Source organism: Dermacentor variabilis, chromosome 7, assembly GCF_050947875.1.
Source record: "Dermacentor variabilis isolate Ectoservices chromosome 7, ASM5094787v1, whole genome shotgun sequence".
NCBI lineage: Eukaryota > Metazoa > Arthropoda > Arachnida > Ixodida > Ixodidae > Dermacentor > Dermacentor variabilis.
Genome location: NC_134574.1, coordinates 96,011,538 through 96,035,264, shown reverse-complemented (window position 1 = coordinate 96,035,264; position 23,727 = coordinate 96,011,538). Strand labels below are relative to the sequence as shown.

The 23,727-nt window shown below is 43.3% G+C and overlaps 1 protein-coding gene across 1 annotated transcript; it reads left to right on the top strand.

The window, feature by feature from the left end:
* Window positions 1-5,072: 5,072 nt before the first annotated feature.
* Window positions 5,073-22,221, top strand: LOC142586949 (uncharacterized). Its single transcript, XM_075697820.1, has 6 exons — window positions 5,073-5,175; window positions 11,004-11,189; window positions 17,212-17,301; window positions 18,272-18,317; window positions 20,931-20,983; window positions 21,942-22,221. Exons 2-6 carry the CDS (start codon window positions 11,055-11,057, stop codon window positions 22,134-22,136), a joined length of 519 nt encoding a protein of 172 aa, XP_075553935.1. The 5' UTR covers window positions 5,073-5,175; window positions 11,004-11,054; the 3' UTR covers window positions 22,137-22,221.
* Window positions 22,222-23,727: the final 1,506 nt, after the last annotated feature.

Below are 23,727 nucleotides of genomic sequence, written 5' to 3'. Positions count from 1 at the left end.
AAGCAAAAACCCGTTTCTTTGACACTGCATTACCTTCGTTTATGGCGCATGACCCTCACAACTTCTGGCGATATTTGTCAGATGAACGAGAAAAAAATACCGCAAATCCAAATCTCGGATCATGTTATTCAGGATCCTGAACACATTGCTAATGAGATTAATAACTTCTTTCAGGCAGTTTTTACGAAACATGCTACAAATGCAGCTTTAACACCTTACGATGTCAAAATACCAATGAAAGAAATAACTGTAAGTGAAGAAGGTATACTGTCTCTATTGCATAAGCTTGATCTTAAATGATCTACCGGCCCCGATCAGATTTTTAACTCATTCTTAACTCGATACGCAAGCTGGACACCAAAGTATCTACTTAAAATATTCACTCTTTCTCTTCTAACATCGGTGTTGCCATTCGATTGTCGCAAGGATGGAATAATTCCAATACATAAATCGAGCTCGAAATAGATTTAAATAACTACCGCCTAGTGTCATTAACAAGCTCATACTGCAAAATAATGGAACTGGTATTAGGTAAGGCCATAATACCTCACATAGAAACAAATTTCTATATAAACAACAATACGATTTCAGATCAAGCCTGTCAACTCTAACCCAACTAGCTGAGTTAACTGATGACATAGCTAACGTACTTAATAATGATGATCAATTGGATGGAGTTTTTTTACGTTTTTCTAAAGCGTTTCATGCAGGTCCGCACCAGGATTTCCTCTCAAAATTATCGGCTTTTGGTATTACTAATAAATAATATCCTCGATCGACAGTTTTCTAACCAAGCGTAAACAGAGCGTTGCAATCGCTAATCATCTTTCACAAGCACTCGATGTGTACCACAGAGTACATCAAGGGTCGGTTCTAGCACCCCCCTTGTTCGTGATATACATGAACGACATCCAGTTTTCCATTAAAAACTTAATTCAGATGCGCCTGTTTGCGGATGACTGTGTCGTGTACACAGTTGTACACAACTCAGACGACCAGGTAGAACTTCACAATTCACTGCAAACAATTTACTCTTGGTGCAACACTTGGGGCATGAAACTGAACACATCCAAAACACATTACATGTCCTTCAGAAATAAGAAACTTCCGCGTAACTTTACATATTCGATCGGAAGGTCACTAATCAACAAAAACGACCAGGTAAAATACCTAGGCATTAAACTCGCGCCTAACCGTAAGTTGGAGCCTCATATCTCGACCATGTGTCAAGAGCCGTAGACAAACGATCCTTTTCAAGAAGGAAACTGCGTGCAGCACCACCGCACTTCAAACTAAATGCGTACAAAAGACTAATAAGACCGTGCCCAGAATACGCTGATTTAATCTGGAGCCTTCAGCAAAAATGCCTTATAAATAAATAGAACACATACAAAAATTAGCAATTAGGTTTGTATATTCGGATTACCAAAGGCTGTCCAGTGTCTCAGGTCTGCTAGCAAAGGAAAACTAAAAGCCCTCTCGCCGAGAAGAGCAATTTAGCGACTAAAATTCATCTATCAATTAAACCATGACCATTTCCAGATAACACGTTCTCATTACCTTGAAGATCCTCCAAAACGCTCAACCACACTAAATCATTCTAAAACCATCTATCTTTCTCCAAGGCGTGCTAATGCTCACAAACACTCCCTTTTTCTATCGGCCATTTCCCAGCGGAAAAAGTTAACTAACGATATTGTGTGTTGCAATGTCATCGACTCTTTTAATAACCGCATTAGGTGTATTGACTTTTCACCATGATTTTTTATCATGGCATGTCTGTACCACTCCTGCACGGGCCGTGAAGGACCTGCAGTATATTCAAATATATATATATATATATATATATATATCTTATATACATCTTCGTAAGGCAGTCTTACGAAGATGGAGCGATAAGGCTTGGATGAAGATTTCGATGCAATGCTGTCGGTAATACGATAGAGGGACAACGATAGCAACACGGCAATGGCATGACGACAACTGTGCGATGGCGGCGGCATAATTACATCAACGGGGCGAAGTTGGACTGATAATGATCTAATGACCATGGCAACGTCAGAGCTACATATGCTAAAGAATTCATGTTGACTAGTGCATGACACCAGTATGAAGAGTATAGGATGACGACGTGGGTATGACGACGACGATGACGTCACGACTGCTGTGTGACGACGACCTTATGGTGACAATGACAAGACGACGATGCCGTAACCGCAACAGCATTACAAGAATCGGATGACGTAGCTTGAGTGACGACGACGGAATCAGTATGGCAACGTCACAACGACGGCATGACAACGAATGCATGACGGTTGTGTTACGACGACAGCATGGCGAGAGTCAAACTGATCTGCCTGTCGCACGTGGAGCACGCCGAGCGCGTGCTCCCGTTTCATTGGTTGGCCTTTTCGTCAAGAGAACAGCCAGGCCTCAGCACGTGCAATCACGAAACCATGCTAGAATAGCAAAGAAAAGCTCTAATTATGTAGGTACGCATGAAGGCGCCTAAGGACAGAGCTCCCTTTGATCATAAGAGAAATATTTAGAAAAAATATGCTCACTTTGATGGAAAAGTGGCGCTGACTTCTCACGCAGCTTTTTCTTACTTCCAGCGTTTCTTATATCGTGTCTACACCCAAACTAACCCAGAAAAAGATATTGATTTAGCAAGTTTTTCTTTATTCCACTGCAATCATTATTCATATATACAGTGGGCAATTACGTGTTAGCACCATATTATGATTATGAGACACGCCGCAGCTGGGGATTACGGAAATGCTATAATCCCCTGGGGGTCTTTGATGTGCATCCAATCCACAGTGGATGAATTATTTTGCACTTCGCTGCCATTGGAATATGGCTGCGAGGGCGGTGGTTTCTTACCAAGATGTCGTGTTCAGCAATGCGATGCCATAGTCGTTGAGACCCACGGCAGGTCAATCATTTAAATTACTTGCTTGGTGATATAAGTACAGTGGTCAAAGAAAAAACAATTGTGGAGCCGATACCGACACGAATGCCATATAATAAATTATCACGGGGTCGGGATGTTGAATAAAGTGTAACGTAAAAGGTCAATATACAGTTATTATCCGAGTTAAATGGCACTACAAGTGGGTAAGTTTACTTAGGGAAAGTAAAGGCAGCCACAATGTGGTTGACTTCAAAAAAAGACAAGGTGTTTCAAGGTGCAATAATGTAGCATGTCATGTGCATGTTTGCTATGTTTCTGTTATGTTCGTCGTTTTGCTGTGTTTGTTATTGGGGAAGCAAAACAAGTTCCCGCAGGAGGCCTTGCCTTTATTCATTGTCAACCACTGTTGAGTCGTCTTAACGTCATTGGCGCCCCCTTGCTAGGCTTTACTAGCGTTTCGCTCTAACACACAGTCACTTATTCAGCATTTATTTTAATTGCTTTCTTTCTTTTTGGACAGCACTACCTTCGGGATTGGCTGACATTTTCTTTACTGTTCTGTCTCCAGAATAAGTCTAAATTTTTTGCTCAGTGAATCTACATTGGTGCAATTTCATGATCATGCAGTTTCCACTAGTGCAACGGTCCTCGATTTTGTTATTTTTGCGCTAATTGCACTATATTACTGTTTCACACATAGCCCTATGCTAGGTTTGCGTGCCTCTTATGCTTGAACCTTCTTCTTATTGCCTTTTTTGTTGTCCTACTGGTACTAATAGGCCTCAAGTTTACTGACTAGACGAGACAGAAGTGGTCAATACCACTATGCTACGACCTTCAAATATTTCCGAAGTCGCCACACAGGACCTCATACTCAAAAAGACACTGCAAGGCACATGACGAGAGAACTGAGCTTTTGAAAGGTGAATTTGTGCCCAGCAAAACAAGTTACGCTCAAAAGAGAACGGTAGCGGTGAGCACAGACATTGATCGTTAAAATATGATGTGCAGGTCAATGCCGTTAGCTACCTATTCATGACTCGTTTTATATTCCTAAGCAACCACTTCGGCTAATGTGAATTCAACGACACACGACATCATTCACGTCACTCATGCAGTATAAAAAAGCACGGTTCCCTTGCTCTAGAATCGGACACAGTATTTGAGAGAGTTACAATACAATAAACCCTGTCTTGCTACAAGCGATAACTTTCTAACACACTTTAGACAGGGAAAAGCGGCTACCGGTGAAAGCTAAGCAAGTTCGCTGTGTCAAAATAATAGAAAAAATATTGTTCCTATGACTGTTTTACCGAGTAACTCTATCCTTGAGGCGCTGGAACAGGGCTAGGGCAATACATATTAGAACGCAAGTCCCGTAATTATTCTTGGAATAATTTACTAATTGTCTGCATGTGAATTGGTTATATTATACACATCAAACGCATTCAATCCATTCTTTAGTTTTTTTTTTGACCTAGTTGAAACTTTAGTCATGGCACCAGCGCCAAGAAGAACATTTCGAGGAAACTGTGAACGTTCTTCCGAAGTGTAGAGTCAATAGCATAAGGATAGTGAGAGTCTAAAAACTTAAATAAAAGAAAACTTAGCAGGAACAGTGTTTCTAAAGCGACCCTCCCTACACCCTGATTGCACGTCTGAATTAAGAAAACCTGGCAGTGGCGGTGCGCGAAGAAAATAAGAACGGAAGCCACGTGTGCAGGCAATTCGAACCTTAGAGTTGTCAAAGTAACAAACGGTCATCACTGAAAATGTCACACAGCATTCACTGCGTTGTTTTTGTACGAACGCGTTGAAACAAAGGTTGATTTAGGGCGAAACTACAAGACTTTCCAAGTCGGAAGCAAACTTCAGCGCGACAGAGTTATTGCAAATGGAAAAAGCTTGGTCTCCGGGTACACATGCCGGCAATGACAGAACACTGAATAACTTGTTGATACGACGCGTACTCGACCGCGCGCACTCGAGCTGCATCAATGGCCCCCGTGTAAACATTGAAAAGAAACATCGTGCCATCGAACCGTAATAGGCGGCGTTTGTGTGGCCTGGCACGAACGAGAACGCAAGAGCACACATGCAAAGGCCACATATAATTTATGGCACGGACGACTGCCTACTTAAGTGACAGCTGGCGTTCACGCAGGTTCCGAGATCGTAACCTGGACGCCCGCTACATCCCAGCAGCAAAATGAAGTGGGAACTCTGTGTTTTTCTCCTCTTCCTGGTCATCGTCCCATGTAAGCCGTCCCAATACTGCACAATTTCGGCTACTTAGATATGTGATTGTAATTTTCAAATTTTGTTTAAGAATATATGCGCAGAATACATTTTTGCTTCAAACGCTGCTGCCAATAAGCAAATTCACGCTTCGGTTAAAACGCTCAACTTAAATGTGATACCAATTCAGTTGCTCAAAATTTCGAAAATTGTGGTTAGGTGTCGATAACTTCTTTGCCCGTTGTTTATATGAATTTGTTAGCAGTTAAATGGCAGCCCTGGAATAAGCAAAAAGAGGAATTTTCTTGACGCAGCGGCACCTATGTGATAATAGGAGAGAGCACCAAGGTATTTTTTGTTAAAGTTTAGTGTTTTATTAACGTGACAATGCGGATTCGCTTACCGAGCAATTAAACACACGGTAGGAAAGGTAACTATACGTATGTCAGCCAGTAAACAGCAGATGAAGATGAATTTAACATGTTTATTAATTGCTATTTCACTCGTGTACCTCGGCCTGGAGTTCGGCTTTGTTTCGAGGTTATACGCTTTCGAAAAAGTCAGCACCCTAAATTCCCGACAAAACTCTCGTTAGCCCCTGATCAGCCCCTCTCGTTAGCCCCTCTCCGCGAAGAAAGGAGCGGTGGTTCCGTGCCACCAATCCCAATCAGTGCGCGTCCTTCCAAGGGTCCGAAACTGCCATAGTTGTACAGCACTAGGCCCATTACGCCCTGGTACGTATTTTGTACAGCTAGGTACACGGCGGCAGTACCCGTCTGCCTCTCAGAGCAGCGGTAGATGCTCGGCAATTGATAACTGCTCTCGTGGGGAAAAGGGGCGCCCTAGGACCATCGCCAACCTCTATGCACCCCCCCCCCTTCCCAGATGAGAAACCATATAAAATAGCGCGCTCGGTCGTTCTACATTCTACAAACTGAGCGCTCGGTCGTTCTACGGATAAAAAAAATTCCGGTAGTCAAGTTTAGTACCTCAAGCATACGAGGCGGACACTCTACTATTTTACCACCGCTTCGGAACCGATCAGTGCTAGCACAGGGCAACAATAGCCTTTGGTAGACAATGATTACTATAGACTAATAATAGATGATTATAATAGAGGGTAAAAAAAGGTTTCGCTTGATAAAGGTTTAAAATTATGCGTCCAGGTACTTTGATACCCGCACAATAGAAAACCACGAATGAAAATGATAACATGAGACAATACAGGCTTTAAGTGTTGTCCATGACATAACCTCTTCGATAAATTTTGTTGTTCTGGTTTTGTATACTGAAGCCGTGCGCCAGATCTAGTGCTCGAATTGTATTATCCAGCTTACCTATGGTTTGCGCTAAACCTCTTTGTTAGTGTGTTAATCAACTATGGCACCTACCTAAGCCAGCTAAACAAGAAGAATGGGCAAGGTAGTTGTAGACTTTTCGTTTCTGCAAAATAATAGAAGGTGTATGCAAACTGAAGTCAATCCATGACAATGCAAATTAGTTTTCGATAATATAGACAGGTAATGGATAAAAATAACATTTTAAATTATACAAACACAAGGCACAAAGTAATGGGAGATATTCTAAGTACCAAATGTACAACGCTGGTTACCGTAGTGACACAAGGCATAAGTTCACCTGTGGCGTAAGTGAAACAACGTAGGTGCTGCAGCTTGCATACTACCAAAGGTAAATAAGTTCCGATATGTTTTAAACACAGATGTCAATGATTAACGCCATGGAAAAGTCCCGCAGTACCGTTTAAAAAAAGAAAAAGAAAGGCAATTTGCTGCTCGCAGTGTATCGGGTTGTCTGATGTAATTATGAATTGGCAAGGTACCGAAGTAAATAGGGCAATGTCTTATTATTCTTATTATTAGATTATTATTTATTTGCTAAGAGTCTACCGGCGTGCGCTACCTTTTAGGATCGAAGATTTGTTAATTTCTCTATTCATTGCACAACTTTGATATGCCTGATAGAGTAATATCTATTGCAAGAGATACGCACACCAAATCAGGAATGCCACAAGAATGTGTGCTCGGGCCGATTTTGCTTCTAAGTCGCATTACCTCTAAAGGTAGTAGATTTCTTTGTAAAATTAGTCGTGGATGGTTGCGTCATAAGCAGGAAGGTAAGTTACACCCAGATTGCTAATAACTTGTAGTGAGATTTGGGAAAGGTATGTAAATGGTGCCGTTACTGGCAAGTAGAAGTAAACGTAAACAAAAGAAAAACCGTTTCGCTCACTGTAAAGCTAAGCCCATTTACAAAATACTAGACATTGAATAGCAGTCCAGTTGAATTTGTATGCAACATTGTGTATTTAGCTGTTCATTTATCGTCGGCTTTGTCATGGAGCCTAGCACTGTAACAGCGTACGTGAGATGCTCGGAATGATTAAGCGCAACTTATATTACGCCAGTTAAAAAAAATTTAAGTTGCATTATTCCCCTTTTTTCGTCTTTTCCGTCATTATGTAGCGCTTTTTACTTGCAGTTTTTACATGTTTGTGCATTTCTTTTAACATTGATCGATCACGCAGCTAACTTTTTATTTCTAGAGTTACTTATTCTTACTGTTGTGTACAAGCTATTGCTGAATTACTACTACTATTTGTTTTGGTCTTTATGTTGCCATGCCGAAAGTGTTCCGTTTCCTGTATTTTGTACTGCGGGCAGTTGGGAACTAGTCAAGCTGACTTACCAGCTTTTCCTGGCACTCCCTCTCTTCAGAAGTGAAATGAAGAATATTATTATTATTATTATTATTATTATTATTATTATTATTATTATTATTATTATTATTATTATTATTATTATTATTATTATTATTTTATTATTATTATTATTATTATTATTATTATTATTATTATTATTATTATTATTATTATTATTATTATTATTATTATTATTATAAAACGGAATTACACCTCATACGAAAAGTTCCTGTTTGATACCAAAAGATTAGGCGCGAAATCCAAGATCAGTGAAATAAACACGTCCCTAAAATCGTCTTTACAGTCACGCTGACTGCGATCGCTTCTCCCTGGGTGTCACAATGTATATCCCACCCATTCCCAATTACCAACTCCTATCTAATGTGCCCATCGAGTCATTCACGTCAGCACCAGCAATTCAATATGAAACATTTTCTTCCTATACTAACCTGTTTTGAATGGTGCGGCACGGTGACATTTAGAAGTCGGAGCGTTCTGGGCACGCCCCACTGAGCCGTAGCTTTCGCCGTGGAAGGTGTTGATGAAGGAACGGGAGCACAGTGGAGGCCGCATTTGATCGCCAATTACTCCGCTTCTGCTGAACGCCTTGAAGTACATTTTTAGGCAAAATATTTTTGAAATAGCCTATTTTCACTTCAAATGCCTTTCTGTACTTCGATACAAAGTGGTTCGAGGCCACTTTTATCCTGGGAATAAGCTGCCAGGAGACATCGTCTGTATCAGCGACCAATGACGACCTGACTCACAACCTATAGAGTCACCTTCAGGTTCAAACGCTCATCTGTACGTGTCTCATATTTGTGTATATAGTTGCATTGCTATTATGCGTGTAGCTTGTATTACACTTAGTGTTTACCATGTATCCGTTATTGCACATTATTGTTCTGCCTAGCTAACTGATTCAATGTTGTCATTTTTCTTACATTTACACGTTCCCGCTGTATTTACTAGCGTACACTATGGAGTGGTGCTTTATTTATTTAGTTCATGTGTGTGAACTACTAACCCACTACATAAGGCCGTTGGGCCTTTTATCATATCATGAGAAGCCCACAAACAAATTAACCAAGGACGACACGCGGGAAATTACTTGTACTTACTAAGTGAAATAAAGAAATTACAAATTAATGAAATTGAAAGTGGATGAAAAATAATTTGACGCTGGTGGGGAACGATCCCACGTTTTCCCATTACGCGTGCGATCGCACGCGCAATACAAGATTCTACTGCCGCTCTTTAAGGCCTTACAATTTTCTCCAAAATTAATTTTGTAAAAGCGTATCGCCAGACACCTGTCCAGCCATCTAAAATGTAGAAGACTGTTATCATCACTGTTTTTGGCATGTTCGAGTACCTTTGTTTCAGCATTTTCTTGACAAAGTACTTCGTAGCCTCTCCTGTTATTTGGTCTTTTGAGACGATATGCTCGATTTCAGCCACAGTACGATCAAACACAAGACTCAACTGCGCCACGTTTTTATTAGACTGCGGCTGTACAGTCTCGTTGCTAACGCGACGAAGAGCAAATTAGGCGTCTCTGAGTTCTCTGGTTTGCATCGTGTCAACCACCGCGGTTTCCCACCACTTCCCAGTCGTGTCGCCACCATTTCCGTATTTACGCGGCCGACAACAATAAATAAGTAGTCACACGCCACCGCAAACGCCTTCGAACCTTCATATCACCGTGATATAGCGCGTTTTGCTACAGATAAGAGCTTTGTTTCTTCCATTGGCACCGCTCAGCTGTCCCGCGGCTTTCTGACTAGAACCGGGGCCCTGTAGCATGCAATTCTTATCGGTGCGTCGTTACCAAAAAGGACGATGAAGTCGCGCACGTTTGGTGTGCTGCTTGCCGGGATGGTCATATGTTCACCATTGTGACAGAGAAGCATTTATTACTATATAACCTGACTGAATGCGTCACTCCATACCTAAGAGTGTTTGCATTGTATCGGGCCTATTCTTATATATTGAATGCTTGATGGTGTCCTTTATGGCTGACACCAAAAGACGCAACGGGAATAAAAGAACTGCAACAGATATAACATTTTTTTTCCGTAAATACTGGTCTACATTACTTGGACTTTTTTGTCTTATCAAGCCTCCGCTGAGTCGGCATATGGTCTCCATGGAGCTCTTCGCTTGCTGAGACTATCAAAGGAGAGTAAACTAATGCTCCTGTATGGTATCGATAACAAGTAGCACCTCGAACTTTATAGATTTTCGTGGTTCAAACGAGTAATCGTAGGCTTCGAGAATAATTCTCGTAATTGACTGCTGCGTTATGAGTGGGAAAAAGAATGATTTGAAGGACGGCTCTTTTATAACGATTAGCTAAACATAGAGTAAATATAGTTCGCCGAGTAATCTGCTTCGTGTGCCAATTTCGGCCAATGTGCACATTTATCAGACCCCTTTCTTCTTCAGAAGTATAATGTATCAACGGTTACTCCTGTATGTATAACCAGCAACAATGAATGATACTTGCTTTTGAAAAATCTTCATATCAAGAGAAGATTTAAGCATATATTGAGTGGTATTTGAATAAAACTATGCATATATTGTGCTACACTGCATATCAAAACCAAAACGCGATGCTCAGTGTTTTCTCTTAGCAAATAAAACTTTTTATTTAAGCTCCCCTACTTAAGAAAAAACCTGTTTGCCCGCGCTCTTCTGTCGTCAAAATATTGTTATATATAGGATTGATCTTCGTTACTGGTAAACTATAAAAAATGCTAAACATGAAGGCGGGGGCGATATTGTTGCGAGGAGCAATTTGGTGCAAATATACAACTGAAAGTGGAAACAAGAAATCGGAAGACAACATTTACCTAATGCCCAATTTGCTTTCCCTAATGCAGAGATTATTTCTTGTCCATTAGTAGTGAATTTGCAATTTTTTACTATCAGATATTAGCAGATGCCACGTTCGGGGAATGCATTTCCGATTCCTTAGGTAATACTATATCCTTAAAGTTGTAGCTTTGAAAATCCCGTTGCATCAATCATTTTGAGGCCCATAAAAGTGGAAGCAGTGAGAACCGAGAAAAACGCAACTGTCCAGAATTGGTATTTCGCATTAGAGCACGCTTTTCTTCTTTTCAGGCAGGATGCGCAGGCCGGAATGCTCGTTACCTAAAGATATTGGAAACTGCCATGTTGGATGGCAGCTGTCTTGGCAGTGGTACTTCGACCCAGGCATGGCAGCCTGTCGACCTTTTCTATATGGAGGTTGTGGTGGAAACGCGAACAGATTTGCATCGTGCCAGCTCTGTAACAGCGCTTGTGAAAGTGAGTAGCTGATGATTTATAGATGCAGTTTGGCCTTCTAGTGAAGCACTTGGATGAGGAGAGGCAATGGGAGCGAAGAAATTTACTAGTGATCAACGTGTTTTTAATGGTGTGTGATAGCCTAGTGTGTTTAGCATTTATGATATGAATTTCTCGCTGATACGCAGAGGTTCTGACGTACCAATGACTTATAAGTTCGTGGTGCCAATAGAACTTTTAGTGGGCCGCCTTTGCAGTTCAAAGAAGGCACCAGTGGTAACGCTCGGAGGCATCAAAGAAAGTCTATCATGCTTGAACCACTCGAACTGTGCCCTTCAAAAAGGCTACGCCGAAGCAATCAAATTAAGAGGAGCCAAGGCCCTCAAACACCCCCATAAGATCACCAGAACAACAACGGATCTTGTTGCAAGGGAATTCTCAAAAGCGCTATAGAATCGGCAAAAAACATTGCTAATATATGCTACCTAATTCTCACCAGCAACCACAAAACCAATAACTTCTTTCCCGACGCGCCAGAAAAGCTATAGACGCAGCCCTAATTTAAAGAGAATTATTGTGCATGCTAAACTAAGGACCAAGACGAAGTCAAGATCCCGTCCCTGGGGTCGCCCCAGGTGCACTACAAGCAAACATTTACAGTATACTAACACAGACAAAAGTACAATGTTGGATTAGCTTCAGAAGCTAAGTTGGAGTTTCGCCTGCACATCAAGTAACACAGTGTACTATCTGCACTGTCTAAACAATACATAGGTAAAACTGGACAACAAATTCACACAAAGCTCAGCGGCCATTGTGCAGATACAGAACGAAGTTGATCTAAAGCAGCAGCCAGCTACTCAAAGTAACGCAGTCATTATTACGACAAAGCAAGGCTCTGTACACTACAAACAAACTTCCGTTCGTCTCTCAAGATGAAATATGCGGAATCAACCGCAGTACACAAACCTAATATGCCTAAACCTGAAAAAAATGACTATGGAACCTGACAACCTAGTATCGCAGAAAGCTGTAACCTAAACGTAACATTATCATGTCATCAACAAAGTTAGAGAAATAGATTATGCCAGCAGCTAACCTCGGTTACTAAGCCCACATGTTACTCCGTTTGCCGCTCTTTCCTGCCCAGACGAGCCCTTTTCAAATGTTCAACTGTCACCTCCGCTGTTTTTGGCGGTTGCCATCCTATTTCTTCCTTTTTTCTCTTTCCTTAGCTTTTTCTAAGTTTTTTAAATGTTTTTTTCACCACCACCCAAACATTTTGAGGTCCCAGGCGTCAGGATAGTTTTTTTTGCGCCTTCACCCAACAGGGTCGCGCCACTTCTGTGTACCACCGCGAACACCTCAGTGCCGAATTAGTGGGGCTACCATCGCTTGAAAGACTAAGGCGCTCCTTTCCAATCATCCCCATTCATTTGGCCCAAATTCCATGTCGCCGTCATAACACCTTCAAAATACCCGACGCGTTGCTGCCGCACTACTCGAATCATTTTTTCAACTTGTGTCACTTTGTTGCCCGCCCACTGGCCTACTGAACGGCTCTTCAAATCCTCAAATGCACGCCCCCTACGGCATGTACGACCTTTGTCGCTGAAGGCTTCCTAGCCTCTTGCTCTCCCGACATCCTCGTATGTACTTTTTATCTTCTGCTGCCTTCCCGCTCAGCCGCTCTTGTCGGCTCGTCTTCGAAGACGCGCCTAGAGACGACAAACAACAGCGCTCATTTCTTTAGAGTCTCTCCCGTTACCACCAGCCACCGCTGAAACGAACACACTTGACGTCACTCTCCTTACCTTTAAAAAAACCTTCTGAGTATGACAAAGCCGCCTTCGACGAAGATAGATCCTCCTTTTGAAACGTTGACAAGGCTTTTTGAGGCAACTTACCCCTGTTTGTAACTTTTATGACACTTGTGCTAAAATGAAATTAGGGTCTGAATAGCTCGATGCAATTTCTTTGGCAACGCTTGTCGGTGAGCAGATATCCTGGGATCCTAGGCACTGCTACAAGAAGGGAGGCGTATATTTAGAAGGCTCGGCGCTAAAGCACTGAATGCGGGTAGTGTTCCAGAAGAGAACAAAAGCCCACTACTCCTTCTTCTCTTCTTAGGTTTAACACAAGTACCGTTACATTGCCCCTCACGTAGGCGAAGCCCACCGTGCGAGTGAAGTAGCCGCGCGCAGGACGCAGGGATTTATGCTGCCGACATCCGTTATTTGAGTCCGGGCGGAACGTCAGCCGATGGCGGTGAGGCGCGCTATGTTAGAGCTTGCGTCGCTGAGGCGGTCGAATACGAGAAAATGGCCTGCATAGTGTGCCAAAAACCTTATTCCCAGACGGCAATTGAGTACTGCGGTCCACAACCAGGCCAACTGACCAGCGGCTTAAGAGGAAGCTTTAGCTCGGGTGCTCCTATCTAAATACATGTAAAAAGAGAATTCGTTTTTCTCGGCAACCACTGCACCAATTTTGACGAGGTTTGTTGCATTTAAACTCTCTCAATCAATCATACTCTCTCAATCAAGCAAGTGCGAACATCGCAGAAGAGCGTGTTAGTATACAGGAATAATTTGTGGAGAAGAGAAGCTGTGAACATAGGCTGTGCTACTTGATCTTCCGTAGGGCGCGGGACTTTCCCGACGTTGAGGTGGACTTGGAAAAATGAGGGTTCAGTTACATTATGTACTGAGCTTAGAAAGAAGTAAAATAACAGTAAAGAGTCATTGATGGCCGGCAGCAAATCGTACGTTACAACCCGTGGCAAGAAGAACGTCTCTCCTTTTCCTATGGTTTTCTAGCTTACAACGCCTTCAGTTCGCTGGGGTCACGTCCCCTACAGCCAGTCGTCGAGCCTGTGCAGGTACATCGTTTTTATCTAATCGGCGAGCCCGCACAGGTGTCGTCATTTTGATAGAATCGTAGGGCCCGTGCAGGTGGCGTTTATGTTCGGCTCTACCCTCCGATTGCCGCATCCATCCGGCGTTGCCTCCTCGCCTGGTCGTCCTTGAACGGCCATCCAGTGCTGAAAAGCAGCTTTCCTCGGAACCAAGGTCATTTACCTTGAAACGTGTCGACGTCCATATACGCTTTTGAGAAATATTGGAATTTTCGAAATCTTATGGCTTCGTCCCACCCTTTGCTGCATGAAATTTTTCTATCGATGAAAGGTCGTCCCTACACAGATTTTCGTACAAGTAATTTAACTAAGTCTCACAGGATGATTTGGATCAAGAAACATGCTGCTCGCGATGTCATAATATGCTGTGCACTATCCCTTGAGATATTGCCCGGCTTCTTATTAACTCAGGATACGCTTTTGGTTAACAGCGAATATCACCTCCCCTTCCTATTACTACTCTTAAGTTTACTTCAAAGGGCACAGGCTGGGCGCACTAAGAATTTGACTAGGACAACTACGATGCTCATCTAAATAGGACGCAATTGCAGAGGCGTCCGCCAGCCCGCTCGAGTTAATCTTAAACATGAAACAGTGTGAGTGCATGGGAGGTTGCTGCCGTCACACAGAAATCACAGACACATACAGTATTTTTGGGGTCGGTCTGTAAAGCCGACACCCAATGGCCAGCGCGACACGTATACGATACAAGGGCTCTTATCTGGGCTTCTTGGATTACGTGCATTATGGCGAAACTGCGCAGCTAATGAGATGCAAGAAAAATGGACAGGGTGATGTCCTGGCTATCAAATGGTCCCTAATTGGAAGCGAGATAGTAATAAAAACAAAGGAGACAAGCAGGCACAGCGTTGGTAGTCAGTGCATTGTATTGTACATTATTGACATGTCCCGTCATCTGCGCTGTTTCGCCACAAAATACACGAGCTGGCACCAGGCACTGAGAAGCCGTAATGTCGCGGCAAAATTTACTGCCATCGGACTTTGCACCACATCACATACCGGAAGTTCTGCCTTGGATGGTGGCAGAGGCGACACTGAGGCATTCAATCGCTGGAATAACAAATAAGTAAAAAGTACTGCCCGCAGGGCTCAAACAGTTCACTTTCTCCTACACTTTCTCCTACATATGCGGATGCAGTTAACATGAATTTTTAACATGCACCAGCTTACACTGTACCTGAAATCAAAATCACGTGGGAGGAAATAGAAACAAGAAGGCGGTGATGTTAACCAGAAATGCGTCTGCTTGGCTGCCATTCTTCGGGGTATGGAAAAAAATAGAAAGGTAAGATAGTGAGAGGGAGGGAGGTAGAGGAAAGCCGCGGTAAGCTCACGCACGCACGCGGAGGGCTTGACCGAGGTAAATGCGTTCACATAGGTCAGTCACGCTCAAAGAAGACAAAAGTGCCTTCATATCTTCGTGCGCTGACGAGCGATGGGGACCGTCGACATCACGCAACACTTCAGCATTCCACATAGGATGTCGTCTACAGCAGCTAAGCTGACCAGTATTTGAGAAACAGTTCAATGCATACTACTAACAAGTCTCGCACAATGTTCAGCACTTCCTGACTGAAAAGTGGCACGGCAACTCATAAATAGGTATATTAATCAGGGAAGAGCGTATAGTAGTCCAAATGGAGACATCAGTACTCCGCTTCCGGAGGTGTCCCTATTTGTGCGTACCATTGTACTACAATGATTTCCTAGCCATTTTAGAATGACCAGAAATGATCAGGCTCACCTAGAGGCCGAAATGACATGCACTAGCCGGATATTATGAAAAAATAAACATTTTCTTGTTATGACAGCAACACCTTGCTCTACAACTCCATCAAAACCTCTAGGGCACGACAACAGGAAGACTTCGACCATCGGCAAGAGTGCGTTCATGCATTTGACGGTAATATGCGATTCTGGCTTCCACTTCTGCTCTGCAGAGGCCAGGAAGCACTGCGCCATGTGTCACGGCTTCATGTGCCGCATACTCACCGATATCTTTATAAAAGTGGGCAGGAACGGAGCCATGACTCTGCTGTCTTTTACAGCCCCGACGCAAAAGACTACGCACAAATACTTTGCTTGTGCCATTTATTGACGGCCGACCACAAGGGCTGACAGTTTGGACTTCCACCTCTTCTCGAAATAAAAAAAAAATATGAATGCGAGGGGACGAGTTGACAATACCCCACGCGCCATAAAATTGCTACCTAATTTTTTTTTATGATTCTAGTATAGGCGCTCGTTTCTAGGGCTCCTGTGATGTGCAGACCGCGCAAAATGTGTTTGCATGTTATTATTCAGCGGGTACTTGATTACATCAGCGTGTAGTGCATCTCAAGGGCACATCCACGTACCAGACAGCTCATCCGAAAGTCATCTATGCACTGCTAGATATCTGCCTGGTTGTTGCGATATAACTGACATAAAATACTGTACTATGAAACACGCCGTATAGGCTTTTCCAACCAGAGAACGCGTATATAGTAGATCACTGTACTTAACCATAGTCACGTGCCACTTACGAATCTCTTTTCTTATACTTCGCTCTTTGCCTTGCGTCAGTAAGGAGATGAATTCCCCAGACTGGCCTCCTTTCTCTTCATAAAACCTTCTTCCTACTCCATGCTTGCATAGAGTAACCTGTCGCAGCATTTCAGATGAGCTATTGAGATGTCCGAAGACGTGCAATGTGTTACTTTGACCAGCATTGTTGTGCTAAAGAACAGGTCAATCTAAAAGTTAATGCATAAACCCAAATATTTGTAGTTGCGGGATATTACGTCAGGCCAGTCTCATTCTTTTTTATCCTATTGTTACATTTGCCTTCAATATTTTATCAAATTTGTTTGAGAGGGAATACATTTTCTATTTTGTACTATGACTGGAGTGATGAAATTAAGAAATTCGCAGGTGCTGGCTGGAATCGGTTATCGCAGGACAGGGGTAATTGAAAATTGTAGGAAGAGTCCTTCTGCTTGCAGTGGACATAAAATAGGCTGATGATGAGAATCATGATGAAGAAAGTAAAAACTTGATTGACTGTTTAATATTTGCTCTACCCATTCTAAGGGCTAAAATTGGCTATGTTTTTAACTAACGCAGCTAGCGTCTGTGCGAAGGAGAGGCCTGGACCGAGTCCATTTTCCAGGAGCGGAAAGCACCACAAGAAGCCACGGTTTCACCGACGACGTTGTACGTTTCACTTTTATATATTCTATGAAGACAGTAGTGGGAAAGTCTCTGGTTCTGAGGAAACTATATTAACGCGACAGCGTTAAGGGATCCGCGTCGTAAAAAATGGGGCCTTTGCTTCCCGTGCCCTGCGTCCAGCTTCGACGGTATTCCGAGAGATAAATCATTCTGAACCGCGAATGTCCAACCATGCAGGTCCTCCGTGTAGCGCAAGGATATTACTGAACTTATTTGATTTATCATCGTTAAAAGCGTCAGAAAAATTGTAAACTACAGTTCACACGTAACCTACACAGATGATAGCGTCGTACGGCAATTCGAATGTACAAGAAAACATAATTCTGATACACGGAAACTCAAACACAAATCCATTTTCCATCGTTTCTACCATTCATATACCGGCACGCCCGGTTCCTCGCAAGTCCATCTAGATGGCGCTCGTGTCCGCACAGCCGCGGTCCTGGCAAAAGGCCGCGTTTCTACCAGATAGCTTGCCTTCGCGCATAGCGCTCCCTGCCAACGTTTCCCGTTAAACATTACGGTTACATAAGCGATAGTTGCCTGGAAACGTGAGCAGTCAGTGATTATTGAATGCCATCGCGTATCCATTCTTAGTGTAAAGATTATGCGCCCTCCAATTTTGTTTCTATTACATAGAATTTATACGTTCTTTTGTTGAGTGGCTCTGCGGGTAAGCCTTAATGATGTCATGATACCATTCAGGACTTATTGGTCATGGAAAAGGAGTTTTTTTTAGTGTTGTGCAAACTTTCTTGGTTGAAATCTAGCGCAGCAATTTGATCAGTTTTGATAGGGCGATAACCAAGCGCTAAGAGTATACTGTCATCACATTATTTATTTGTCACTATAACTGAGCCGTAAGAGACATTCCAAAAGTTATTATCACCCGGCGCATGTCGGCATGCTAATTGTGTGTGACTGTGCTTATGTTGAGCTCTCTTCATTCCAGATCCAGACTATGACAGCGCGGAATGAGGGGACGGCAAATAAAGAAGGTATACAAAGGGCCAATGGACATTGCCTGTTGGCACTGCCATTTTTTCTAACCACACCGTGGTATCTTCTGCCGAATTCGCAGGGTTTCAGTACTGATATCACCAGGAAACGCTGGGCTCGTCAAAATGATACGTCATTGCTATTGGAACATTGTTCTGCTTCTAGAGAACATTCAAATCAAGAGAGCAGGTTTAAAATGGAATTCTGATCAGTTTTTAACAAAAAACGTCACGTCCGGTATGTCGCAGCTGTACGAGAGAGCCTAGTGTTGATAAAGGAGGTATACTGGCAATGTAAATATGGCCCCACTTTGGCACACCCTCCACATCTTCAAAACGCTCCAGCAAGTGCAAAAAAGAAAATCGTGAAACGTTATGGATCATCTATTTCTGAGGTGTTGTGGTGTGCCACATAAGAAACATCAGCTGCTGTTTTTCTTCTCAGCACAATTTCGTATGATTCTTGAAATTATTCAGATAAACGTTGAAATGACGCATCGACCTTTCATGAAGGCCTGTCCTTTTGAAAATGTGGATACTAGGGCGATGACAAATGTGTCTTTATTGAAGAGTAATCTGCTTTTGCAGGTTAACCGCAAGTCACCCTTATGCCAACGCGCGCAATAAACCATTATGCTACTCTGGTTGACCCCAGTTACTGATCACCTTAAAGTTTTAGGTGAACTTTGTTGCAGCTTAAGTAAATCAAGTGAATATTTATTCACTTTGTATTCAAACATCCATGGCTTAGATGTTTCGTTCAATGCTGAAAGTACCACTGCGCAGTTTCACAACGTGCACTGGAGCGCCATAATCTAAATCTATTCCAAACATTTCCATTCCAGTTCGGCAACCAGCCCCGCGCGAATCATAAAAAATATTTTTGGGCCACCCCCACTTCGCCTGTCTGTCACGCGACGTCTCGAAAACCCCGATAGCTCCTTCTCTGATATGACGTGTATACACAGGTTATGAATGATTGGACTGCATGATTATGCATGATTAGACGCCTTTTCGCCATTAGCCGTCTGCTATTGGGGAAGCGTTTTCCGGCTGCACCTAGCTCAGCTGCATGCCACGTGACGTCACAAAACCGCGAAAACTCACCACGTCAAAGTAACATGTGTGCGTTAAACATGCATTATTATGCCGGATAAAATGGTATATTTTTTGGTATAGCCGCAGGCTGCCCGTTCCGAAAGGAATAAGAGATGGCTGCCGCCGATCGCTCATTCACTGGCTACTCGCACCTGCCGTAGAGCCTCGGTTTCTTCACCTATAATAAATATTTTCTTGTGGCCGTTTAACGTTGTTGAGCGCTTTCGGCGCGTTTACGGCCTCGCCCTGCCAACTCTTCGTTGCTGAGGATCTGCTTTAGCGGCATTTTTAACCTTCCGTTGCAGGCCGCCGCGATTTTCGATCAGCTACCGCAAGCTAAGTAAAGGACAGCGGGCGAATCGCAGACGCCGACACCACCGTCTTCATCCAGCTATCTATTATTTGCGCGCTGGCTCGGCCCCATCGAAACCCCCTCTACTTACGCATGTTCCTTGCCTCGTGGCAGCCAATTACGAACAAAAACCGCTCAATATAGGCAATATTATTCATTTTGAAAGCAAAGTCACCTCCAATAAACAAGGAAAGCGTTTTATTGGCCTGTTCAGGCAATGCTGCGGGTCTCCGGCCGATGCTTGCGTCGACGGTTATAGAAATTTGACGTTAGGAGATTGGAATAAAACATATTGCAATAGTTTTACGTTATAGGGCCCCTGCTACAGTGAATATCCAGTTGACTACAGTGAATATCCAGTTGAATTGCTGTTTACATATTAGCATGCGCCATTTTAATTTGCAGCAGTAGGAAGAAAGAAAGGTGAGCGCGGAAGTCAGCGATTACTTCTTGCTGTGCGGGCGCTAGGGCCGCAAACGCAAATAACGAGTAATTCGTATTGTTGTAATCATCGCGCGCTGACTGTACGTGTCGCTCGGTGGAGCTCACGTGACTCAAGGTTTGAGACCTGCTGCTAGACCACTTGTAGCTGGATGTGCTGCCACCTTGACACCACGATGCCGCCCTAAGTCTGGACCTGGAGCGGGTTGGAGGTCAGGATCACTGTCTGCGACCTTTGAGCGGTTGTTGCGTTACGTTATTTTCTTGCAACGGTTCTTTTCACAGCCTGTGCGAGGAGCAGGCCGCGGGCAGCAGTCTCTCGGGGTATTGTTTTGATGCCTCTACTTGTTCGCTATGTGTGGGGCTGGCTCATCAGGAGTCTGTCGCGGCGAGCGAAAGCAACGCCTGGCTTCTGGCTTCGAGTAACCTTCCGGACATACGAAATTTACCACCTGGGTCAAATAGATTCAGGAGTATGCTGTTAGAATCAGCATGATCACTGGGTAAAAAACTTAACAGTGACTTTCACACACGCTAGAGAGGATAAAAGTGAGAGCATGCACTCTCACGACACATTCATTACATTACTTCGCATTTTCATTCTAGTGCAGTGTTGCTTCCTATTACTTGTTTTCTCCAACAAAATGTGGTTTCGAGTGCCTCAATTTACTCTACCCTAATTGCTCGTGGCTTAATCAATTTCCTCGTAATTTAAACCAAAGGTTGCGGGTTCGATTCTCTACCTTCACGATCTCAATTGGAATCCAACTTGCAGGTAAGGCCGGTTCACCCATATCTCCTTGTTCGGTCGTGGGTTCTAGTGACATAGTCAACCCCCGTCAATTAACAGCAAAGCGTTCACGACTCACAAACTTCATGATGTCAACTTGAATCCCACTTGGAGATTTCGCCGGTTCGCCCATATCTCCGGATGAGCACGACTCCCACCACAGGACGAGGGTTTGATTCCCACCAAAGGTCGCGAGTTCACAGGCCTTGAATATTCAACCTGAATTTTCTGTGTCTGGATTCGCTTCGCTATATTTACCACCAAAGGTATCGAGTTTGACTTTCCCCCTTCAAAAAGTCAATTGGAATCAAACGTGAATATGTGGCCGGTTTGCCCTTATCTCCAAGTGGGTCTGACTCCCATAAAGGTCGAGTGTCTCTCATAAAGGTACGAGTGTCTGAATTAGGTATATCTTCATCAAATGTACCTCAATTACCTTTACTTCGGGGGTGGAACTCTTGCTGAAGGTTATGCAATCGAGTGCCCTAATACCCTCTATCTGAATTAACTCTCCCTTAATTACGGTCGCCTTAATTACCACCAAACGTGGAGCTTTCGACTTCCACCATAAGACGAGGGTTCAACCCTCAATTCTAGCGCCATTGAATTTTGGTGCGCTAACGCCGGATGGTTAACGCCGGATGGGTTTCGCCCCATGATCCATCTAAGGCTTCCTCCTTAATAATTCAAGTTTTTCATGAGGGTCTTTACCAATGAGCCAGTGCAAGGTCGCGAGAAGGCAGGTCAGATTTCATCCGAGGTGGCGAATTCTGATGTACATCGCTGTGAGCGATTTGAAAAATAAATTCTAAAAAAGACTTTATGACAGCCTATGGCCTCCCGCGTTGATAGTTGCCTTGCGAATCTTATTATCTTTTTGAAGTTTCCAATCTAAAATACATATAAACCATTTAATATGAATTCTCGCTTTTTCTATTTGCAGGGTAACATTGAACATTTCGACGCCAAGGGAATAATTATTAACGTATGGGTACGCTTAAACAACTTTCCTACAAGTGAATCCAACAAGAATGCAACGTTCCAACTAGCCCTATTAGCAGTGCTGATTCCTACAGGTGCATATGAAGTATGGTTAAAAAGAAAACACCTTCTTGGTGTTGTCATACCGGTCTCGTGATAGATCACACCGGTCTTGCATTATTAACATAAGTGAGTGCGGAAAATAAAATGTTTTACCATCCTACATGATAACGTACATTCTTAATGATGACCTGCGTATATTGCTAGCGTATAGCCAGGAGGCTGGATCAAATGCGTGATGCTTATCAACGGTTTCTTTAGGTGGCAGAACCAATATGCGCTGCTATCTGCAGCCGAGCTGCCCTGTAAGAGTCCTACACCGCAGGCGACACGCTTTTTCAGCGGCCCATCTTATTGGAGGGACTTGATGTAGCCCGGATGTTTTTTTTTGTTTGGCGTCCCGGTCAGTTACAAGGTCGATTATAGTGATCTATTTATTCTGTATCACGCGGGGTCCAAATTGTCTTGGCAATAAGGCGGCTTCAACAATGAGCAGTCTTCCTTTGCACATTCTGTAGGTATTTTTTATCTAAAGCGGCAAAAAACATATTATTTTAGTACTGTTTCTGCCGGTACTAGTGAGCATTCAGATGTCACACACACACACGTGTTATCACCTGCAAAGTTGATATATACGTACAAGATGGAGAAATAAATCAGAGAAAATTGACCACAACCACACACGATTCGAACTAGCGTAAATTTGATGAACAGCCACATACGCTAAACACAACACCACGCCACGACACCCCCGAGAAAGAAAAAGAAAGTGGTGATTTATGCACCGTTGAGCCGCACCAAGTTCCCCCAAAATAGTGCAGAAGAAATGTTTACATCGCACTCGAACCTTCAGCGATACCGTTACCGCTGAAATCAAAACACAGAGCCACGAGCAAGTTCTGGGTCTGTACTTGGATTTTGCGAGTTGTGGATTTGGAACAGAAGCTCGAACGGCTTTACGAAAACCTTGTGGCAGTTTTCCTGTCCAAATTTGGTTTCAGCAACCAGCCCTATACAATATACTCATACAATATACCTAAGCTCTGTTTCGTTCGGAAAAAATCATTACCTTAATGAAGGCGAGCCTTATGTCTTTCTTCATTATTTGTTTTTGCTGTAGGGCGCCAAACGCTTGGCTATTCCCACCAATGTACACCTCAGTAAAAAAGCAACAAGTTGTCAAAGCAGTACCAGTGATAGCAATGACTGTTTTGAAGCAGGCTCTGTAGCTGGCAAAGGATCCATTGAAAACAAATGCATAGTTTCAAGAAATTGTAGGCTAGGCACGCCAAGCTGTCTTCAATACACAGATTCCTATTGAATAGCTGCAATTATCCCAAACTAGCTAGGACTTACTGCGGGTCCGCTTGGTTACTAATACACACCGTGAGTAGGCACACAATACAAATTCACTTATTTGCCCCCCCCCCCCCCCCGCGCGCAATGACCCGCAATCGCAAGTAAGCCCTGCAACCGGTGGCCTGGGTTCCACTTCGACTGATAATAATGATGTCAAACGGCGGATTCGGATGCTAGCAGTTCTCTGTCACTAGTAGCACTGCCACTATCTATCGCTGTCGGCCGAAAGCTAGTATTTTTCCGTGTTCTTGCCAATTTGGGCCGTTGGTCGTGCCGCACATGCATGGAGTAATCATACTGCGAGCACGCCACGTGAGGTGGCAAACAAG